Source organism: Malania oleifera, chromosome 6 (genome assembly GCF_029873635.1).
Source record: "Malania oleifera isolate guangnan ecotype guangnan chromosome 6, ASM2987363v1, whole genome shotgun sequence".
Lineage (NCBI taxonomy): Eukaryota > Viridiplantae > Streptophyta > Magnoliopsida > Santalales > Ximeniaceae > Malania > Malania oleifera.
In genome coordinates this window covers 91,662,153-91,683,987 of record NC_080422.1, presented here as the reverse complement: position 1 = coordinate 91,683,987, position 21,835 = coordinate 91,662,153, and the positions used below count along the sequence as shown (strand labels likewise).

Below are 21,835 nucleotides of genomic sequence, written 5' to 3'. Positions count from 1 at the left end.
ATCGTTGGTATTGCTCTCTGTTGATCACTTCTTTAGCCTTAGCTGGTTGGATTTTTATGTTCAGTTCTATAGGTGTTTCTATTGCTTTGCATCCTAGAAGACCTATTTCTCCAAGTAAATCAAGCACATACTTGCATTGGGAAACAGAAATTCCTTTCTTTGACCTGGCAAATTCCATACCAAGAAAATACTTCAAGTTGCCTAAGTTTTTGATCTCAAATTTCTAAGGAAGGATCTTCTTTAACCTCTCTAGCTCATTGCTATCATCACCTATCAGAATTATATCATCTACATAGACAATAAGGATTGCCATTTTACCTTCACTTGTGTGTCTATGGAACATAGCATGATCGGCTTGACCTTGGCTGTAGCCATGACTCTTTACTACCTTCCCAAAGTGTTTAAACCAAGCTCTAGGAGATTGTTTGAGTCCATACAATGATTTCCTCAATCTGCACACCTTGCCTTTGCCACCTTTCCCTTCAAATGTTGGCGGTAGATCCATAAAGACTTCCTCCTCTAAGTCTCTATTTAAGAAGGCATTCTTCACATCTAGTTGATATAAGGGCCAGTTAGAGTGAGCTGCTAGAGAGAGCAACACACGGATTGAGTTCATCTTGGCTACAGGAGCAAATGTTTCCTGGTAGTCAATTCCATATGTTTGAGTGAAGCCCTTCGCCACAAGTCTTGCTTTGTACCTTTCTATACTCCCATCAGCCTTGAATTTTATTGTAAATACCCATTTATAGCCAACAATCTTCTTCCTCTCCGATAGGTCACCAATTTCCCAAGTGTTGTTAGCAATTAGTGCATCCATTTCTTCTTGAACGGCCAATCTCCATTCCGGGGGATCTAGTGCTTTCTGAATGGTTCTTGGAATAAACAGATGGGAAACATTTGAAGTAAAGGCCTTATGAGAATCGGAGAGTCTATGATAGGATAGATGGTTGGAAATAGGATGTGTGGTACATGTTCGAACTCCTTTCCTAAGGGCAATGGGCAGGTCAAGATCAGAAGAATTGTCAAAACAAGGATCTGGAGTATGTGAAGGAGGACCAACTTGTGTAGGTGATGATGATTGGCCTTGCTCTGTATTTGAAGAAAAAGCTTTATTATTCTGATGATTTCTTCTTCTGGTATAAACACGAAGCTCTGATGAGGGAATATTTAATAGTACTTCTCCCACTATTTGTGAATCAGGTATGCCTTGTATAGGTAGACTAAAATTTCCATTATTTTTGCTAGTTAAAGTATCGGTTTCCTAACCCTTTAAAGAGTGGATGCCAGTGTCAAGGAAAACATTTGGAAGAGGCTTCGAGGTTTGCCAGAATTCATCTTCAGTTACCTTTTTCTCCTCCTAAAGATAGTTATGGCCAAAAAAGGGCTAGTTTTCAATAAAAACAACATCCATATTGATATGAATTTTTCTGGTCAGAGGGTTAAAACATTTGTACCCTTTTTTATTAGGAGTATATCCAAAGAAAACACATTTTTATGCCCTAGGATCAAGCTTGGATCGAAGATTGGTAGGTATATGAACCAAAACAGTGAATCCAAACACTTTCAATGGCAGGTCTAATATTATCCGACATGTAGGAAACGATTTTTTTAGGCAATCTAAGGGAGTGATGTATTTTAGCACTCGAGTAGGCATCCTATTAATGAGATAACATGCAATTAAACTAGCATCACCCCATAGATATTTAGGAACTTGCATTGAAAACATTAGTGCCCGTGCAACCTCTAACAAATGGCGATTTTTTCTCTTAGCAATACCATTTTGTTGTGGGGTGTCACGACAAGTAGATTGATGTTGAATACCTTTTGTTGAAAGAAACGTTCCTAAACATTTGTTAAAATATTCAATACCATTATCAGCTCTAAGGATACTGATTTTTGTTTGGAACTAGGTTTCAACCATATTATAAAAATCCTGGAAAAATTTTTCAACCTCAAAATTTTCACTCAATAAGTACACCCAACACAAACGTGTATGATCATCAATAAACGTAACAAACCATTTCTTACTAGAAGTAGTAGTGATTTTTGAGGGACCCCAAACATCACTATGAATTAAATGAAAAGGTTTGGAAGAATGATAAGCTTTTGATTGATAGGTGCTTCGGTGATTTTTGGATATGTTGCAAACATCACAATGAAGAGAATTGCAATCCAGTTTTTTAAATGAGCTAGGAAACAAATGTCTTAAATAAAGAAAACTAGGATGTCCTAGTGTAAGATGTCAAAGCATTATTTGTTCATGCACGGAAACAGAACTAGTACTACTACTCAAACCCTGAGCTTGTTTATTGTTGAATAAAGTCTTATCAAAGTAGTAGAGTCTATCAATCATCCTAGCACTGCCAATCATCCTGAAATTCACAATGGGAATCAAAGAAAATGACACAACAATTAGAATCCCGTGAGAGTTTACTAACAAACAGCATATTACAAGCAAGTTTAGGGACATTAAGGACAGATTTGAGTTCCTTTTTTTTTTTTCAGAGATTTGGACAGAACCTATTCCAACAATTGATGAAAAACTTTCATCTACAATTCTAATCTTTTTATTACTAGAACAAGGAGAATGAGATTGAAACAATTGTGAGGTATTGGTCATGTGATCAGATGCACTAGAATCAATGATCCATAGTGCAAGATTTAAACAACAAGGGTAGGCACTAGAGTTATCACTTGTTTGGGCCAATGAACCAGTAGGAAGACCAGAGGCAGAAGTAGATTTTAGAAGTTGAAGAAGATGATCCACCCGTTCAGCACTTAGGAAATTAACTTCATTGGCTTTAGGGACTGCATGATTGTTGCCAGAGGGTCCATATTTGTTGCTCTTTTAGTTTGCTAGCTTTCCATGGAGATTCAAGCAATTTTATCGAGTCTAGCATGGCTTATTGCAATAGTCACACCATACTCGAGGCTTATCTTCAAACCTCCTTTGATTAGAGTAAGGCCGTTGTGCATAAATATTGGCAATAACCAAATCTGTGTTACCAGCAGCATGAGGAGCAGGATTATTAGTAGCAAGTAGAGCAGAATTTTCCACGGTCTCATCCTCCTTTTTCTTCATCATCACACTCCTTCGACAATCTTCTTGTCGTACTTCAGAAAATACATCCCGGAGTGGGGGAAGAGGCTGTCTCCCTAGAATTCTTCCCCTTACTTCGTCAAACTCATCATTAAGTCCAACCAAGAATTTAAAAATTCATGCATTCTCCACCATCTTCTTATTATGATTGCAATCAACGAGATTTTTCCATTCATAATCATTGAATAAATCCAGATCTTGCCATAGGCCCTTAAGAACATTGAAATAGCTTGTTACACTGCCGTCTCCTTGATAAGTATTGCTGATCTTCTGCTGCAGTTCATAAATCTGAGAGTAATTCCCAAGGTTTGGGTACATCTGACTCACATTGTCCCAGAGTTCCTTTGTAGTAGAATAACACATGTAATTAGCACTAATCTCTTCATCCATAGCATTCACGAGCCATGCCATCACCATGGAATTTTCAGCATCCCATATAGCATAAGATGGGTCTATCTTCTCGGGCTCATTAGCTTCACCAATCAAGTACCACCTATCTTCCCTCTTCCACGAATATACATCTTGATAGATTGTGACCACCGCAGGAAGTTGGCCTCATTCATTCGTATATTGGTACTTTGGACTGAGTAAGTTTCAGAATGGGTAAGTCTGGTTTCAAGTTTGGTTTCAGCCATGACTACAACAATAGAATATATTAGGGTAGAGTTGAATAAGGAAGAAAACCCTATAGAGAGTAGGGTCAGATTGGAGCCACCAAGGGAAACTAGGGTTTACACAAGGCCAAGAGCCGGACCTAGCTCTAATACCCTCTAGAATGAGATAGCTTGCTGTGGAAATAATTCTCATTAATCGTAACATAGGTACAGGTCTGTATAAGTAGATGTACAACAAAAGAATAGAGGGAAAGAACCAAGAAGGAAAGAACCAAAGATGCTAACTTCTAGGGAAACTAAATGTTCTAGGATATTCACACATTTACAACCGAGGTTCTCTTAGAAAAATAGGAAAGTTGACTAAACAGATTTGAAACTTTCCAACAGCTTTCTATGTTATTCTCACTCTGGCACTAGGAAACATCAATATGACTAAGGATTCATACCTCCCTTTTTAGCCTAGGGAAAAACTATCTCTGAAAAATAACCTTACACTAGTATTTACATGATGGAAACCCATCCCAAATGCAAGAGACAAGTGGTCACAGACAAGCAAAATGCCTTTAACAAGATCGGCTCGTGACGAGGCCTTGCCATGAATTTATTTTACAAAACCATCATTTGGAATCAAGCTAGAGACCTAATAAGAGTGAACGTGTGTTGAAAACACAAGATACAAGCATATATTCACAAAGTAACTAAAACATTTCACTTTGATTGACAAGCCCTTTGCATTGGGTTGTACATCAAATACAACACTTCACACTTCATAGTCTACATACATAACCGCCAACCAAATACATGTTTAGTATCTCTACCATCTTCCTGCCAACCCTTTAATACATGTCAAAAAAGGAAGTCCCTTGGACAACTTAACAGGTGGGACGCTCCTTCAATCCAAACTTGAAATTGTTAAGGAATATGGTCAATAACAAGGAGCTTACTAGACATTGTTAATTCCCCCCTTATTCAAATAAGGACTTCAATATTTAGCATATGATTTCTTATATACATGTGTAATCATAACGTGCATGAATACACTCTTTATTCTAAGCAATGTTCATGAGCATGCTCTTTATGCTAAGCTATCTCTTCATCTAAAGTTACCATCACAAAACTTCCAAATGGCAGGCATACACATTTTTCTTAACATTGCAGCGCTATCCCAACTATGTGCACATTTTATCTCGAACAAGTGTCAAAATTCCAGCTTGGCCAACCATAGTTTAATGTGGAAATACCCTTTGGAGGCTTAGGGCCTTTCACCCAAGGGCGTCACAATCCTTACTTTCTCAAATTCCACAATATCATGACCACAAACAACACATGGTGCCAACTATTTCACATAATAGCATTTCAACGTATGCATACACAATCTATGCCCTCACAAGTAAAACCGTCATCCTTACGAGATAAAATGCTGTCACGTGAAAATTTCCCAACTAGACAAAACATGCAACTATGATAATCAAAGAGAACATATATGCCTGAGCCTTCCTTATTAGGATTCAACCCCATGCAAGTTTCTATCCTCTATTTCCTTTGAATACCCAAAATTCCTAAGTGAATAAATGAAAATTAAGAACACCTACCTTGATTTTCGGATTGTTCAAACTTAGTTATGTTTTCTTCTGAATTTCCTGTATTTTCTCGACTTTTTCTGAATTTCTCGTATTTTATGCATAGTTTTTCTCTTTTCCTCTCTCTCTCTCTCTCTCTCTCTCTCTCTCTCTCTCTCTCTCTAAAATTAGGGTTTGCAGTAGGAATTTATGGTATACTTATTGCCATAGTCTTAAATTTCCACGAAATTGTCGAAATTTTTGATTTCCGTCACCCTCGAAATCAAAACGGCATTCAATTTCCATCTTGCATAATTTCCATCGAACTCTCAATGAATCATCCGAAATTTATCGAAATCTCAAAATTTTAGCGAAACTTGTCGAAATTTTAACTATACAATAAAATTTCCTTAGAATTCAAATGAAAAATTTAGGAGTGAAATGAAATTCTATCTTTATTTATTTTATTTATTTTTTCGGAACAAAAGATTATTAAAAGTGTTTTTGAAATTATATGAAAAAATAAACTTATAGTAACATTTTATTTGACCATTAATGTCTAAATTATCATTATTTGTATAATAAATAATATTTAAATGATTTATGAATTTCATTTGTATTAACTGAATATGTTTAATGTACATTATCTTAAATATATTTGATACACATACTATTTTACAACTTTTCCACCTCATACAAGACATAAATGTATTTAATTTGTAATATATTAGTCCTAAAACTTATATTATCATGTTTGTTAACCATTTCTAAAGCTTCACAAAGAATTCCATGCTTTATTACTGAATTCTGTTACTTTTTCAAATCGAAATCGAAATTGACATTGAAATCGAAATTTCCGTTGAAATTTCCGTACTTTTGGAGCTTCGAAATTTGAGTCGAAATTGAAATTTAAGACCCTGCTTGTTGCTGGATGATTTTAGAACAACAGTTGTTGGAAGCTGTGTGCTAGTTGTCTGTTGTTGGTCTCTGATGCCTACCATATGTTTGCTGATGGTCTCAGCTGCTGCCAGGTGGCTTTTATTGGTCTGTACTGCTACGTGGTTTCAGCATGCCCCTAATTTATTTTTTTCCCCTTGCTCCTACGCTTATGTTATTTATGTTCTAGAACATCATGAGCCAGACTTATTCAAGACATTATGCTTGCATGTGACTGCTTGTCTTATGTGCGTGGGATGGGTTACCATCATGCGAATACTAGTTTTGTAGATTTTATTGTTGTGAGGGTATTTTTTTCCTAGTGTAAAAATACGAGTGTGATGACTCAAACAATTTGATGTTTCCTGGTGTCAGAGCTAAAATAGAATATAAAACTTTTTTAGGGGAGGGTGAGTGTTCATCAGTTTTGTAAAATTCACTAGTAATTATAAATGTGTTTAGCCTAATTTTTTCCCTCGCTAAACACGCTTTGCTTATGGAGGTGTTGTGTAATGAATTATATTGCTTCAATGTTTACCACTGTTTTCCACTTAATTTCATGAATTGCTTGCTACTTTCGCTTACATTTCATTTAACTGCCGTGGATGTGTTCTATTAGTAGACCCGCGGTAATCTGTGGAATTGTTAAACTTGAGTGTTTTAGCTAGTGCTTCATGGCGCTCCGCAAGGTGTGAAATACTCGGCTCGTGACACATAAGCCTCTTAATTTCCTTTCATCTAAGCCCCTCCTGTTACTAATAGATTGAAGAATGGGATTTCCACTTAATTAATGAGTAGCATGGCCAGTATGAACTTTTTCAACGCGAAAACAAGTCAAAATTATGCAATCGAAGTAATTTAAAATGGTGGCCTAAAGGGTATGGTTATCACAACTCTCCCCTTTAAGAAGTTTTATCCTCAAAATTTCATCTAACCTTAGGCTACAAAAAAATGAGGATATCTTTCAGTCATGTTGATTTCTGATTCCCAAGTTGTTTTTCTAATACACGGTGTTGCCATTAAACTTGCATCAAGCAAATAACCTTATTAAGACTCTCTCCTTCCTTTTGAGGACTTGGATAGGATTTTTTTCGTACTTGGCATCCTCCCTGAATGGAATATTGGACTATTCAAGAACATGACTTGAATATAGTACATACCTTAACTGTCACGTCATGGAAAACATCATGAACATGAGCTAATTCAAACAACAGCATCAATTTATATGCTACTTCTCCAGCTCATTCGGAAACTTGAAATGGCACAACATAACAAGGTTGTAGTTTACCCTTCTTCCCAAATCTAGAAATCCCTTTTTGGGGCAACACCTTTAGGGATAAAAAATCTTTATCTTCATTTTTCAGTGGCTGTCTTTGTTTATCAGCATAACTATTTTGTCGGCTTTGGTCTGCGAGGACTGAGGAGATGATATCTATCTTGCTTAATCTTCTTTTCTTGAATTAAATTTGGACCAAGAATTTTATTTTCTCCTATCTTTGCCTAACACACCATGATCTACAAGGTCTCCGTATAGAGCTTCATGAGGTGTCATATTTATACTTCATTGGAAACTGTTGTTTTAGACAAATTCTACTAATGGTAGATGCTCAATCCAACTCCCTTTGAAGTCTAGAATGCAAGCCCTTGACTTATACTCTATGGTTTGAATTACGCTTTTGAATTGGCCATATATTTTAGATGATGGGCAGTGCTGAATTTTAATTGTGTGTCCATATCCTTTCGAAACCTTTGCCAAATTGAGTTGTAAATCTTAGACCTCTAAATCAGATAATAGATAATGGAACCCTATGAAGCCATACAATTTCTTTTATATACAAACAACTTAGCCTTCCAAGTGAATCTGAAATATTGATGGGTTAAAATTGAGTTGATTTTGTCAACGTATCCACAATAACTGACACAGTATCATGACCTAGTGTAGTCCTTGGAAAACCTGAAAAAAAATCCATCATTACTTCATCCCACTTTTATTATGCTACTGGTAATGGCTATAATAAACCCACAGACTTTTGATGCTCATCTTTCACTTGTTGACAAGTTAAATATTTTGTTACAAATTCTCTCACATCCTTTTTCAAACCTGTCCACCAGAATTGACTTTTCAAATTTCTATACATCTTAGTGCTGCTGGGGTGGATAATGTATCTAGAACAATGTGCTTCCTACAATACTTCCTCTTTCAAATCATGTGGAACACGAAACCTGCTCAAATAACGAAGTCTTCCATTAGAATATTTTGTCCACCCTTCAGAGTGTGTACCCTCTTCTGTACCTCCCAATATTATCTGAAACTGAGGGTCCTACTCCTGTCCTTTGATAATTTGCTCGAATAAAGTTTGTTGTGCCCTTAAGTTATATATATATATATATAGCCTATCTCCTTGAGGTCCTTTGCAAGTTAAAAGAGTCTTATCATCTCCTAATCTTCAATTGCCAATGTATGTCGGGACTTCCTTCTTAGTGCGTTTGCCATGAGATCTGCCTTAGCTAGATGTAAGTCATAATCCTCCAAATACTCCACCCACCACCTTTGCCTTAAGTCTAATTCCTTCTGAATGAAGAGATATTTAAGGCTTTTATGATATGAATACACTTCAAATTTGTTTCCATACAAGTATGAACACCATGATGTTTGTTAAAGCTTGATATACTTTGTTGGCCCACAATCTAACAACTTAAGCTTTTAGGTAAGGTGGTAATCTAACATGGTATCAGAGCTAGTTACCAGGAGGTCCCGGGTTCTAGTCTTTTGTTTCCTGTTTATATTATGTTAATGTTTAAAAAAATTGTTGTTATTCCCTGTATTGGGTGTTATCTATCATGTGTTATTCCGAAAGAAAGGTTTAACTAGCATGAATAGGTGTTCTCTGTGCCTTGAAGAAGCAGAATTGGTGAACCACATTCTTCTCCATTGCTCTTGGATCAGGAATCACTGGAGCTTAGCCATTTCATGGTCAAACCGAAATGGTCATGCAGCTTTGATTGGGGATGAGATTTGTTCTTGGAAAGGGATCTGCTCCAACAAAGGTCATTTCCCTTATTGCCCTTTCCATTTTTTGGGCTGTTTGGAAAGAAAGAAATAGGAGGGCTTTCAAGGGGAAGGTTTCTTCTATGCAGACAGTCTTGGATAGCTGGATGTTTATGATCTCTAGTTCGCACAATGGGTTCCCTGGGAGTGACTTGTATGCAATTCCTGATTTCCTTGTTGTACTCCCTTGATCGGGATTGCTTTTGTTCTTTTGCTGTTCTCTCTGTACTGTTTGGCATCCCCTTGATGCCCTGTTTTCTCTAATAAAATTCCTTGTCTTTGCTGATACAAAAACTATACACATACTTCGCCTAGAAATAAAATAAGCTTGCATCAAAATTAAAAGAGTTTGGATGAACCTACTTAAATGGGCAAGCTTTACATGAAAATAATGTAAATAAGTGGTATTTGCACTAAACTCACACAAATGAGTAAACTTTATATTAAACTAAGTTTGCATGAAAATCAAATGAGCTTGTATAAACTTACTTAAATGGGCAACTGTTACTGTAAGCAAGCATATGTTGCATTAAACTCAAGCAAATGAGTAAGCTTTTTGTTAAACTCATGTAAATAAGCAAGATTTGAATTAAATTCATGTAAAAAATTGGCTTTGCAATACACTTAGTAAATGATGTAATGAGTTTACAAAATTAAACTTTTTCATAAATTTATCATACAATGCATCAAAATCTCATAATACTCATTCAAATTCTTCAACCCATACAAATGAGTACCAGTTATCCAATTTATTCAAATTTCACAAATTAAACTTCTTATAAATTTTAAATAATTTGAATATTTAATGAAGAAATACAGCACTTAGGGTTCGTGAAGAAGAAGAGAGATGAAGAGCTAAGGGGGAGAAGCAGCAATCAGCAGTCTCATAGAGTTACACACTGCTCCTGATCCACTCATTATTTATTGATAATAGAATGATATGAAGAGAAAAAAATACCCTCATTCACACCAACTGATTGTTAAACTATATTCCCTTCTAACAAACTAAGTCTTTGTCCATTATCAAAATCATCCAATGGGGTCAACACATATTTTGTTATTTTTCTATAGTTTGAGGGATAGTTGACTACCTTTTTTGTTGACTTGAAGGTTTTGAAAAAAATAATTGCACTTTGTACTTTTAGTAATTGTTCTGATGAACAAGGCTTCTAATTCTTTATGCCAGCCTAAACAATTTTTAATTAGTTGTTTGGTATATTTTGAAACGAATCAATGCAGTAAATGGTAATTTCTGGTGTTTGTTCATGATGTTTTTCCTTTTCAATGCTATGCAGTGATAAAGGGCAAATTTCAGGGAAGGTATTAGTGTTCAAGAATCCTGGTCTTCACTTTGGAGATATACATGTTTTAAATGCTAAATATGTGAAGGATTTAGAAGATGTTGTCGAAAATTCCAAATATGCCATATTCTTTCCAACTAAAGGTCCCCGATCATTGGCGGATGAAATGGCAAATAGTGATTTTGATGGTGACTTGTACTGGGTGTCAAGAAACCCTCAGGTTAGTATCTATCCATCCAATTCTATAGTTTATTTTATTAAATGAGTTGTTATCTGTTCGATTACTAAATTAAGAAGAGTGGCTATGTGGTAACCACACCCTTTAGGCCAAGGTAAATTTAAACTACTTTGATAAATTAGCATGACTTGCTTTGTTTTTCAATAAATAAGTTCATACTAGCCATGTTATTCATTTATTTGGGTTGTGTTAACTGATATTGGAAATTTGTTTTGACTTATTAGTGGTAGGAGGGGCTTAGATGAAAGAAAATTATGAGGTCAAGCTAAAACATAAATAGCATAAGAGTTGGGGCAGAGAGAGGAAAAAAAAAATTGGGGAATGCTGAAACCAGGTGTGACACCTGGCAGGACTACAAGCAAGCAGCCGCCACCTGGCAGTTCTTAAAAACCAGCCGCAGACACCTAGTGCACAGCTGTCAGCCCTACAGGACCCCTATTGCCACCAGCTGCTATGGTCCTGCCATGTGTCCATCTGCTGCCTTGGCTTTTCCAATCGGCAGAACAGCCTGAACATGGAAAAGAATAGCCCAAAACTCTTGCTGAAAACCCTAGTTCTAGAGAGAGAGAGAGAGAGAGATAGATAACTCTGCAGAAAATCGGGGAAATTCAGAGAAAATCAAGAAAAAATACAGGAAATTCAGAGGGGAACACAGACTAAGTTGAAGAAGATGAAAATCAAGGTAGGTGTTCTTAATTTTCATTTATTCACCTAGGGATTTTGGGTATTTAAAGGAAGCAAGGGTAGAAACTTGTATAAAAGTTGAATCCTAATAAGGAAGATTTAAGTTTGTGATGTAGGATGGTTCTAAGTAGCCCTAGTCCTAACGGTTGACCCTCTTTGTAGCACACACACAATATCACAATCTATGGGAAGAATTGAATTAACCAAGCATGAACATCACAAACATATTCTAATGATCACAAGTTGAGATTTTGAAAACGTATATGATTTGGTAAAAAGCCCTTAATTGATCATTTCATTCAAGTAATCAAGTTCACTTAAAAGATATTATATTAAAAGTCTTAGGTCACAAGTCCTAGCATACAAATCAAATATCCCTAAGCATGGTACTAGCAAGCATGTTCATGTTGGAAATCTAAGAAGATTCAAAGAAAATGAACAAAGGTTTTTCAATCAACTATTCGGGTAGAGTTCAAGGCTTACAAGTTACCTTTAGGGGCTGTTTTAGATGGTCACAAACAAGGAATTGAAACGAGCTTACCAAAAGATTCGGAAGGACAAACACCAAAACACACGAGTACTTGATCGCACCATGAACAAGCTTGTTGATCCTTAGGAATCTTGAGAGAAGAATGAAGCTTGAGGAAGATTGTGGCTGTGAGCTATAAAAGAGGAGTGGGCGTGTAGTATTGATGATGACGTTGATGTTGTCATGTTCTCTCACCACAAAATCTCCGGGGAGATGGAATGTAGCCTCACACTACTCATTCAAAAGGAGAGGAGCAAACTTCACAAGCTTAAGGAAAGGTTTCTTTAATTGATAATTCAAAGTCCCCTTTTACAATACAAGTGATGACGTATTTATAGCCTTACATGAACATGCACATGAATTGCACATGACTTCTTAAGATAAAAGAAAATACAAAAGTAAACATAGGTAATGAGGTTCCTAGAAAATAGTTTGTCATAGGAAATAGGTGCCTAGGAACTAGAATAATTATAATAGTGTAGTCTAAGAACTTAAAATGAAATAAATGCTTCTTGAAAACCCAAGACTCTTTGACTTGCAAGTTGTCATCCTCTTTCCAAGCTAGTTTCCAAGAAAAGTTTCAATTGCTGCAAATAAAGTTCACATCGACTTCGGGTGGTCGTCCACGTGTCACAATATCCGCGAAAGATACTTAAGGTCCATGTTGATCCCCATCTTCTCTCCCCGATCAAAAAGAATTCTCCTTCGGAGAATTACTCAGTGTAGAGCTCCGGGTTGAGACGAAGGACATCATCTTTAAGAATCCAATTGCTTTCTGATAGTGCCTTCACTTTCCATTTGACTAGAAACTTTTGGTATGTTCCAACTCGTGTGTTTGTTGTTTTAACATCCAAAATGACTTCAATTTGCTCGAGTTTCTTTGGTGGGACTAATGGTGGTGGTAAAGGTAAATTTGGCTTTTCTGGTGCAATTGGAGTTATGAATGGAGTAGCTTCATCTGCAGAGTTAGTAGAGCTAAATTCTACAAAAGAATTAGCTTCCAGAAAAGGCGTTAGATCTTAAGCATTAAATATACTTCTTATACCAAAATCAACAGGAATATCTAACATGTAAGCATTAACATTATTTTCTTGAGAAATTTGAATGGTTCCATTTTTTTGGCATGAAGCTTTCTTACCTTTCTTGAAGGAAATTGTTCGGGGCGAATTTGAACCATAACCATATCACCTTCTTGAAATTCTTGCAACTTGCGATGTATATCAGCAATAAATTCATAATGCTCATTGCTTAAATTAGTTTTCATTCTTATTAGAGAATGTAAGTCATGTATATGCTTTGCAAATGTATCAGTCTAATCACTCACTCTAGACTCAAGTGAATCTATTTGCTTCCTAGGATTATATCTTGTAACAACCTGAAATGGGCTAAGTCCTGTGGTCCTATTCATTGAACTATTGAATGCAAACTCAGCCATAGGAAGTCATAAGTCCCAAGCTGTGATGTTCTCACCTACCAAACATCTCAATAGGTCCCCAAGGCTTCTATTTACCACTTCAGTTTGCCCATCAATCTATGGGTGATATGCACTAGAAAATTTGAGCTTGGTACTAGTAATGCTCATAAGGTTTTCCAGAAGTAGCTCACAAACTTCACATCCCTATAAGAAACAATGGTTTTGGGAAGACCACGAAGTTGCACTACTTGAAAAATATAGTGGCAATCTTGTAGGTATCAAGTGTTTTATTGCATGGAATAAAATGTAACATTTTTGAAAATCTGTCCACAACAACAAACAGTGAATCATTTCCCCTGGCAGTCCTGGGAAGACCTAACACAAAGTCCATATTGAAATCTTGCCATGGGATGTGTGGCACTGACAAAGGGATATACAATCTTGAGTTCTGTTGCCTACCCTTTGCTGTATAACAAGTACGACATTGTGAAACAATCCTAGCAACATCTCTCTTTAGACTAGGCCAATAGAACCTATCCTCAATCATAACTTTGATCTTATCTCTACCCAAATGACTTGCAACACCTCTAGCATGTAATTCCCAAATTAGCTAGTCATGTAGAGATGTGGATGGGATACATAGTCTAGCTCCTCTAAAAAGAAATCCATCATGAATCACAAAGTCTAGGTGAGATCTAGGAACTCCCTGAAGCAAATCATAAAAGATATCACATATGTCTTTACGCTGAGAGTGTTGTTGCTTGATGCTATCAAAGCCAACAGCTTTCACCTGAAGAGTTTGTATAGTGGCTACAACTCGGCTCAAAGCATCAATAGCCTTGTTCTCAACACCAGCTCGGTGTTTGAGTACTACAAAGGTGTACTGCTATATATACCCGACCCATTTCATATGTCTATGCACTAGCTTCTTCTGAGTATGTAAATACCTAAAGGCTTGGTGGTCTAAGTACAAGACAAACTCTCGAGGAAGGAGGTAGTGTCTCCAGTATCGCAGTGACTGCACTACAGCATAAAATTCCCTATCATAGGTAGAATACCGTTGTTTTGCCTCATTCAACTTCTCACTAAAGAAGGCTATGGGGTCTCCCTCCTAACTAAGTACTCTTGCAATGCCTACACCTGAAGCGTCACATGCAACCTCAAATAATTTCTAGAAATTTGGGAGGTGTAGCAATCGAGCCTTAGTCATCAAATTTTTTATATCCAAAAAGGCTTTTGTTGTAGATTTTGACTATGTAAATTCTCCTTTCTTGAGGCAGTTTGTAATAGGGGATCGGCGCTAAAGTTCCTAATGAACCTCCTGTAGAATGTGGCTAACCCATGAAAACTTCTTGCATCATGTGTGTTCCGGTGAGTAGGCCAATCTCTGATGGCTTTGGCCTTCTCAGGGTCAATAGAAACACCATGCTCAGACACAACAAAACCAAGGAAGATGACCTGTGTAGTCATAAAAGTACACTTCTTTAAATTGGCATACAACTTCTGCTCCCTCAAAACCCCAAACACTCTCCTCAAATGGACAAGGTGCTCCTTCCTAGTCTGGCTATAGATCAATATATCATCAAAGTAGACCACAAGGAAGTGTCCAGTGAAAGGCCTTAATATCTGAGTCATAATTCTCATGAAAGTGCTCGGTGCGTTAGTTAGCCCAAATAGCATGACTAACCACTCATATAACCCATCCTTCATCTTGAAGGCAGTTTTCCACTCATCTCTCAGTCTAATCCTAATTTGATGGTATCCACTTTTAAGGTCTATCTTTGAAAAAATCTTGGACCCTACCATTTGATCACGCATATCATCTAGTCTAGGTATGGGAAACCTATACTTGACGATGATCTTGTTGATTGCTCTACTATCGATGCACATACTCCAAGTGCCATCTGTAAAAATCCCGAGTGTCTTGGAGTGATTTAAGGGATATTTATGTAGAGAATTGTCTATTATTGCGAGAGATTATTTTAGGAGATTGTTTCCATCTTTAGCATACCCGATTGTATTATAAGTATTATGTATCGGCTTGTACAAATTAATTCATTCAATAAATACAGAAAACCTATTTTGATTTCATGGTATCAGAGCTAGGGTTTCTATAATCCTAGTTAACGATGGCAGAAGGAGTCGTCAACAGCAGAGGGTCGAGCACCTCTGAAGCTCTCGATGGCGAGACTGAAGCCACCTCCACCTTGAATTTGAATGGGCTAGGCAACTCGTCCTTCCCACTCTTGGTAGAGAGGTTGAACAGAAAAAATTTCCGTGAATGGGCTCATTCAATCAAACTCGTGATTGATGGCAAAGGAAAGTTAGGCTACCTTACTGGCGAGAAGAAGAAGCCCGCCTCAACCGACACTACAACTTTGCAGAAGTGGAAGTCAGTGAACTCCATGGTGACTGCGTGGCTGGTGAACTCCATGAAACCTTCAATCGTCAAGACCTATATGTTCCTACCGTCGGTGAAGGATGTCTGGGATGTTGTCCAAGAGACATACTCAGACGTTGAGAGCTACTCAAATCTTTGAGATCAAAACTTGGCTATGCCAGATGCGGCAAGGAGAAAGAGAAGTCACAGACTACTATATGGGTCATCCAAATTTTCAATACTTAAGATGTTTATTTCCTTCCATTTGTTCAAACAAGACATCTTATGATTTTCAGTGTGAGATTTGTGAACTTGCAAAATACCAACGTAATTCCTTTCCAAAATCCACAAACTATCTAGACCTTTTACTATAATTCACATTGATTTATGGGGGCCCTCACGCTCTTTTAATCGCACTCACACGAAATGGTTGGTTACTTTTATTGATGATCACACTCGTATTTGTTGGATTCACCTGTTGAAAGATAAACTGAAGTCTGTTCTATTTTTATCAATTTCCACTACATGATTCAAACACAATTCCAAACTCACATTCAAATCTTGCATACTGATAATGGTACAGAATATTTTAATAATATCTTGGGAAATTATCTTCAAGAAAATGGAATCATTCATCAAAGTTCATGTGTGGATACCCCTCAACAAAATGGGGTTGCTGAATGCAAAAATAAGATTATTCTTGAAGTAGCTCGAACATTGATGTTCACTAAAAATATGAAAAAATATTTTTGGGGCAATGCCATTTTAACAGCTATGTATCTCATTAATAGAATGCCTGGTCGGGTTCTTTATTTTGCTACTCGTCAAAAATTCCATGAATGTTTTCCCAACTCTCAGCTCAACTGCAATCTCTCCCTAAAAATTTTTGGGTGTACTGCATTTGTACATGTTCATGCTCATAATAGGGATAAATTGTAGCCTCGCGCCATTAAGTGCGTTTTTATTGATTACTCTCCTACTTAGAAACGCTACAAATGTTATGATCTTGTCACAAAAAAATTGTTTGTTAGCCTTGATGTCACGTTCTTTGAAACCACTCCTTACTTCCAAAAGCCCTCTCTTCAAGCGGAGAATTGGAGTGAAGATCGGTTCTTTGATTTCTCTGTTGATGAATTTGTACCCTGCATTGAGTCTATCAACACCACTATCATTACACCATTCCCTGATCTGTCATGTACAAAAGACCACTTAAACTCAAGGGGAGATGCAGAAAAACAAAATAACAAGGAGATACTTGTTTACTCGAGGAAGTCAAAATCAAAGAACAAGGAAAATCTTATACCTGAGGCACCAAGAGAGTTGGAACCCGTGATAGCTTTGAGCAATTATGAGTCCACGCCCAATCCCAATCAGGTAATAGATCCAAATGGCCATGAGCTTCCTTCTGATAAGTCTGCACCTAATGACATCAATTTACCCTTTGCTCTCAGAAAACAAACTAGGTCATGTACTCTCCATTCCATTTCAAAATTGATGTCTTATAAAACTCTGTCTACAGGGTGTCGTGCTTTTACCTCTAACCTTGACAGGATAAAAATTCGAAAGAATATCGAGGAAGCCTTGGAGGTTCTTGAATGAAGGGAAGTCATATGGAGGAAATGCGGGCCCTAGAAAGGAATGGAACTTGGGATGTTATGAATTTGCCAAGAGGGAAGAAGCCAATAGGCTGCAAATGGGTCTTCACGGTGAAATATAAAGCTAATGGGACAGTTGGATGGTATAAAGCCCGTCTTGTTGCAAAAGGGTTTACACAAACCTATGGCATTGACTACACGGAAACGTTTGCACTGGTAGCAAAATTGAATACAGTTCAAGTTCTTGTCCTTGGCAGCCAACTTGGATTGGCCACTTCAGCAACTTGACATTAAGAATGCATTTCTAAATGGTGAGTTAGAAGAATTCTATATGACAATACCATCACGGCAATAAGATGTTTTTCCAACAGTATGAAAATGGGAAGAAAACTATTCTGATTGTGTATGTTGATCATATAATCCTAATTGGAGATGATACAGTGGAGATGGAAAGATTGAAGAAAGTCCTAGCTGCTGAGTTTGAAGTTAAAGACCTGGGACAAATGTGGTACTTCTTGGGAATGGAAATTGCTAGATCAAAGAAGGGTATCAGTGTCTCTCAGCGAAAGTATATCCTTGATCTTCTAACCGAAACTAGCATGCTTGGATGCAAACCTAGTGAAACCCCCATTGAAGTAGTAAAGAGAGTTTAAGACTGCGGAGTATCGGTTGAAAAGGAGAGGTATCAAAGATTGGTTGGTAAATTAATCTATTTATCATATACCATACCCGACATCACATTTGCAGTGAGTGTGGTATGCCAACACATGCATTCACCAAAGGAGACTCACCTAGAGGCTGCGTACAAGATTCTCAGGTATCTCAAGGGTTCTCCAAGCAAAGGACTCTTCTTCAAGAAGTGTGAAAGTAAGGAAGTAGAAGTTTTCACAGATCTTGATTGGGCAGGATCAACGGAAGATAGAAGGTCTACGACTAGATATCGCACCTTTGTATGGGGAAATTTGGTGACTTGGAGGAGTAAAAAACATAATGTAGTGGCTCAAAGTAGTGCTGAAGCTGAGTTCAGGGCAGCTGCACAAGAGATATGTGAAAGACTGTGGTTACGGAAAGATGAACTACAGATCACGATAAAATTCCCTATCAAACTCTACTGTGATAACAAAGCAACCATCAATATCTCTCTCAATCCAGTTCGGCATGACATGACTAAGCATGTGGAAGTGGACTGACACTTTATCGAAGAAAAGGTTGAAGAAGGAACCATTTGTATGACTTATTTTCCTACCAAGGAACAAATAGCAGACATCTTTACCAAAGGGTTAGCTTGACAGAGTTTTGATGATTTCATCTGCAAGTTGGATATGATCAATATTTATAATCCAATATCCAACTTGAGGGGGAGTGTAGAAATCTCGAGTGTCTTTGGAGTGATTTAAGAGATATTTATGTAGAGAATAGTCTATTATTAAGAGAGATTATTTTAGGAGATTGTTTCCATCTTTAGCATACCCGATTGTATTATAAGTATAGTGTATCGGCTTGCACAAATTAATTCATTCAAGAAATACAGGAAACCTATTCTGATTTCACCATCTTTCTTGGGAGTGAGGAGAGCAGCGCAGGCACATGGACTTATGCTCTCTTGAATAAAGCCCTTTTTCTCTTAGTTCACTCACTTGTTTCATCAACTATTCATGTTCTCTCGGGTTCATTCTATAATGTGGTAAAATAGGCAGAGATGAATCAGGAACAAGGTCAATGACATGTTGAATGTCTCTCATGGGAGGTAACTCACTAGGTGGCTCAGAAATGACATCCTCGAACTCAGAAAGTATGGGTGATAGTTCCAGTGGTGTTACAACCACATACACTACCTGTGTATCTCGACTCTCTTGCTCAAACTGCTTTTTACTTATGATATTCAATGATTTTCCACTAATTTTTGTATTTTCCTTCTTTTTTTTCTCCCCTTTCGGTTCTAGTGGACTCAAACAATTATCTTGCCATTACACCTAAAGGAATAAGTATTGGCACTTCCATTATGTGATACATCAAAATCATACAACCAAGGTCAACATAAAAAAATATGGGCAACGTTCATGGGAAGGACATCACACCAAATCTCGTCCTTATAATCACCAATCTTAATGGGGACTAGGCATCTATGGCTCATGAGCATGGTAGTGGCATCAACCCAAGCTACCTTGTATGCTTGTGGGTGTGGCTCAACTTTCAATCTCAACTTCTTAGCTGTGGATTTAGACCCAACATTGATACAGTTGCCACCATCTATGATCATTTTGCAACTTTTACTCACACATTTGATGTAAGTATGGAAAATGCAAGGGCGACGCCAGTCCTCCTAATCCTTGGGAATGATCATAATGCATCTCATCACATTCAACTGGGCACTCTCATCTTGATCACTTGACAACTCATCCTCACTAGGAACAACTTCAGGAACATATGACCCTCCTCAGGCTCGTCCTCACCATCTTTCCTATTAAGTGCCAAGTTCTTGGTGGGACATTGTTTGGCAGTGTCCTTGTTTATGGAACCTGAAACACACTGCATTGCTAGAACTCTGGTGAGAGGATCCAGTCATGGGTTCTTTTCCCTTGTCCATAGTCTACTAGACTGTGGGATTGCTACCTCGGGAGGTGAGTTGACTAGATTGTGTTGGTCGAGACTTGTCATACCTCAGTTCCTGTCGAGAGTATGGCTCATTTGAAGAGGCACCAAACTGTTTTCCCATGGGCCCTTTATTCATTTGCTCAAAGTCATGAGCTAAATTATAGGCCTTTTCAAGGGACTCAATGTGATGGGGAAACAATTCTCTCCTCAGTTCAATATTTAATCATATACAAAATCGGGAGATCTGCTGTCTAACAATCTCATAGACACCGCATCTTATAGACAACTCATCGAATTGACTCATGTATTATGACATGGTCATGCTACCCTGATGCAAACTGTAGAGCTGATCCATAAGGTGCTCTCTCTAGCTAAGGGGTACATACTTTTCCCTCAACCTATCCTTCATTAGGTCCCAATGCTCAATGGGCCTATGATCTAACCTCGCCTCTTGCCTCTTGACATTCAACCAATGGAGCTTGGCTTGCCCGTCAACCTTATTTTTGCAAACTTAACCCGATGAGGGTCAATCATCCTATTTTAGTCAAAATACGAATCCATCTCAATTAGCCAATCTTGGAAGACTTTAGGGTCCATCCATCCATCATAGGTGGGGACCTTTATCTTCACTTGTCTCATCACATCCTCGTAAGGATCACGATGGTCCCTGCGGTAAGGTCTCCTACCTTGAAAATCATCAACATCATAGTCCTCATTGTTAGTAGAATTGATAGCTACATGTGTTGTATGTTGCTAGAATTTGTTTAGGATGTAAATAATTTAGTTGAAATATTTTAGTTTATATTTATATTGTATAACAGAATATTTGGCTGTAAATAAGGCTGAAAATCAGGCAGCATGTAGGCACTGAACATGTGCCTGAAATTCTGGCAGCAAGTGTCTGAAATTCGGGAAGCATTTAGGTGCTGAAAATCTGCCTGAAAATATGACGGCAACTATGTAAATTTCTTCTATATAATGAAAGCAAACCCTATGGAAAGGGCATTCAGACCAAAATCGACATTGTATCAGAGCCCCAAATTATTTTAATAGTCATCTCTCAGCTTGGCTGAATTCTTGGTTTCTTGGTTTCTCGGTAATTTTTTGGTAGCAACAGAGAGTTCTGGGTAGCAGCAGTTTCTTTAGGAGATCGATAATTTTTGGTGGGTTCTAAACTACTGTTCGGCAGTTCTATCGAAGGTGTCAGGAATTTTTGTGAACTCCTAGTGCAGTGGTTTTCTGGTTTGGAGGTTCTGTTTTTGATTGTGACGAATTCTTGGTGGCTCTCAACAGATTCTGGAGGGGCAATTCTGGTGAATCAAGTTTATCCTTTCTGATTATATCTTTATTGCAAGCCCGGTTCCTATGGCTATAATTTTGTAGCAATTTTGTTTGGGTGTGTGGCTATCACCAAATATTTTTTTTAGTGTTGTTGGGCTGTTGAAATTGTTATTGCAGTAACTGTTGATATTTCTCTGTTCTGCCCAATTTTTTTGGTAATTATGTCAGGAGAAAATTCCATTGTTCGCCTTAATGGCAAAAACTATGCTAGTTGGGAATTCCAATTCCGAATGTTTGTGAAAGGGAAGGAGTTATGGGGTCATTTGGATGGGTCTTCTATGGCTCCAATTGATTCCATGGAACTTAGTTCTTGGGAAAGTAGGGATGCCAAAGTTGCTTCTTGGCTACTTAGCTCTGTTGAACCTCATTTGGTCTACAATCTTTGTGGGTTCACTACTGCTAAGATGATGTGGGATTACCTTCGGCAAATTTATTATCAAAATAATTCTGCCCGAAAGTTTCAATTGGAGTTAGACATCGGAAACTATTGCCAGGGGAAT

At 37.5% G+C, this 21,835-nt stretch overlaps 1 protein-coding gene across 3 annotated transcripts in view; it reads left to right on the top strand.

The window, feature by feature from the left end:
• The window catches only part of LOC131158292 (probable RNA-dependent RNA polymerase 5), a 155,708-nt gene that overhangs the window by 102,651 nt on the left and 31,222 nt on the right, over positions 1-21,835 (top strand). For all 3 annotated transcript variants that reach the window (XR_009137442.1, XM_058113054.1, XM_058113052.1), the window contains one exon: positions 10,554-10,779. Coding sequence is in view for 2 of the 3 variants with exons in the window: in XM_058113054.1 (XP_057969037.1) it covers positions 10,554-10,779 (226 nt within the window). In the remaining variant the exon portion in view is untranslated. The remainder of the gene's footprint in view (positions 1-10,553; positions 10,780-21,835) is intronic.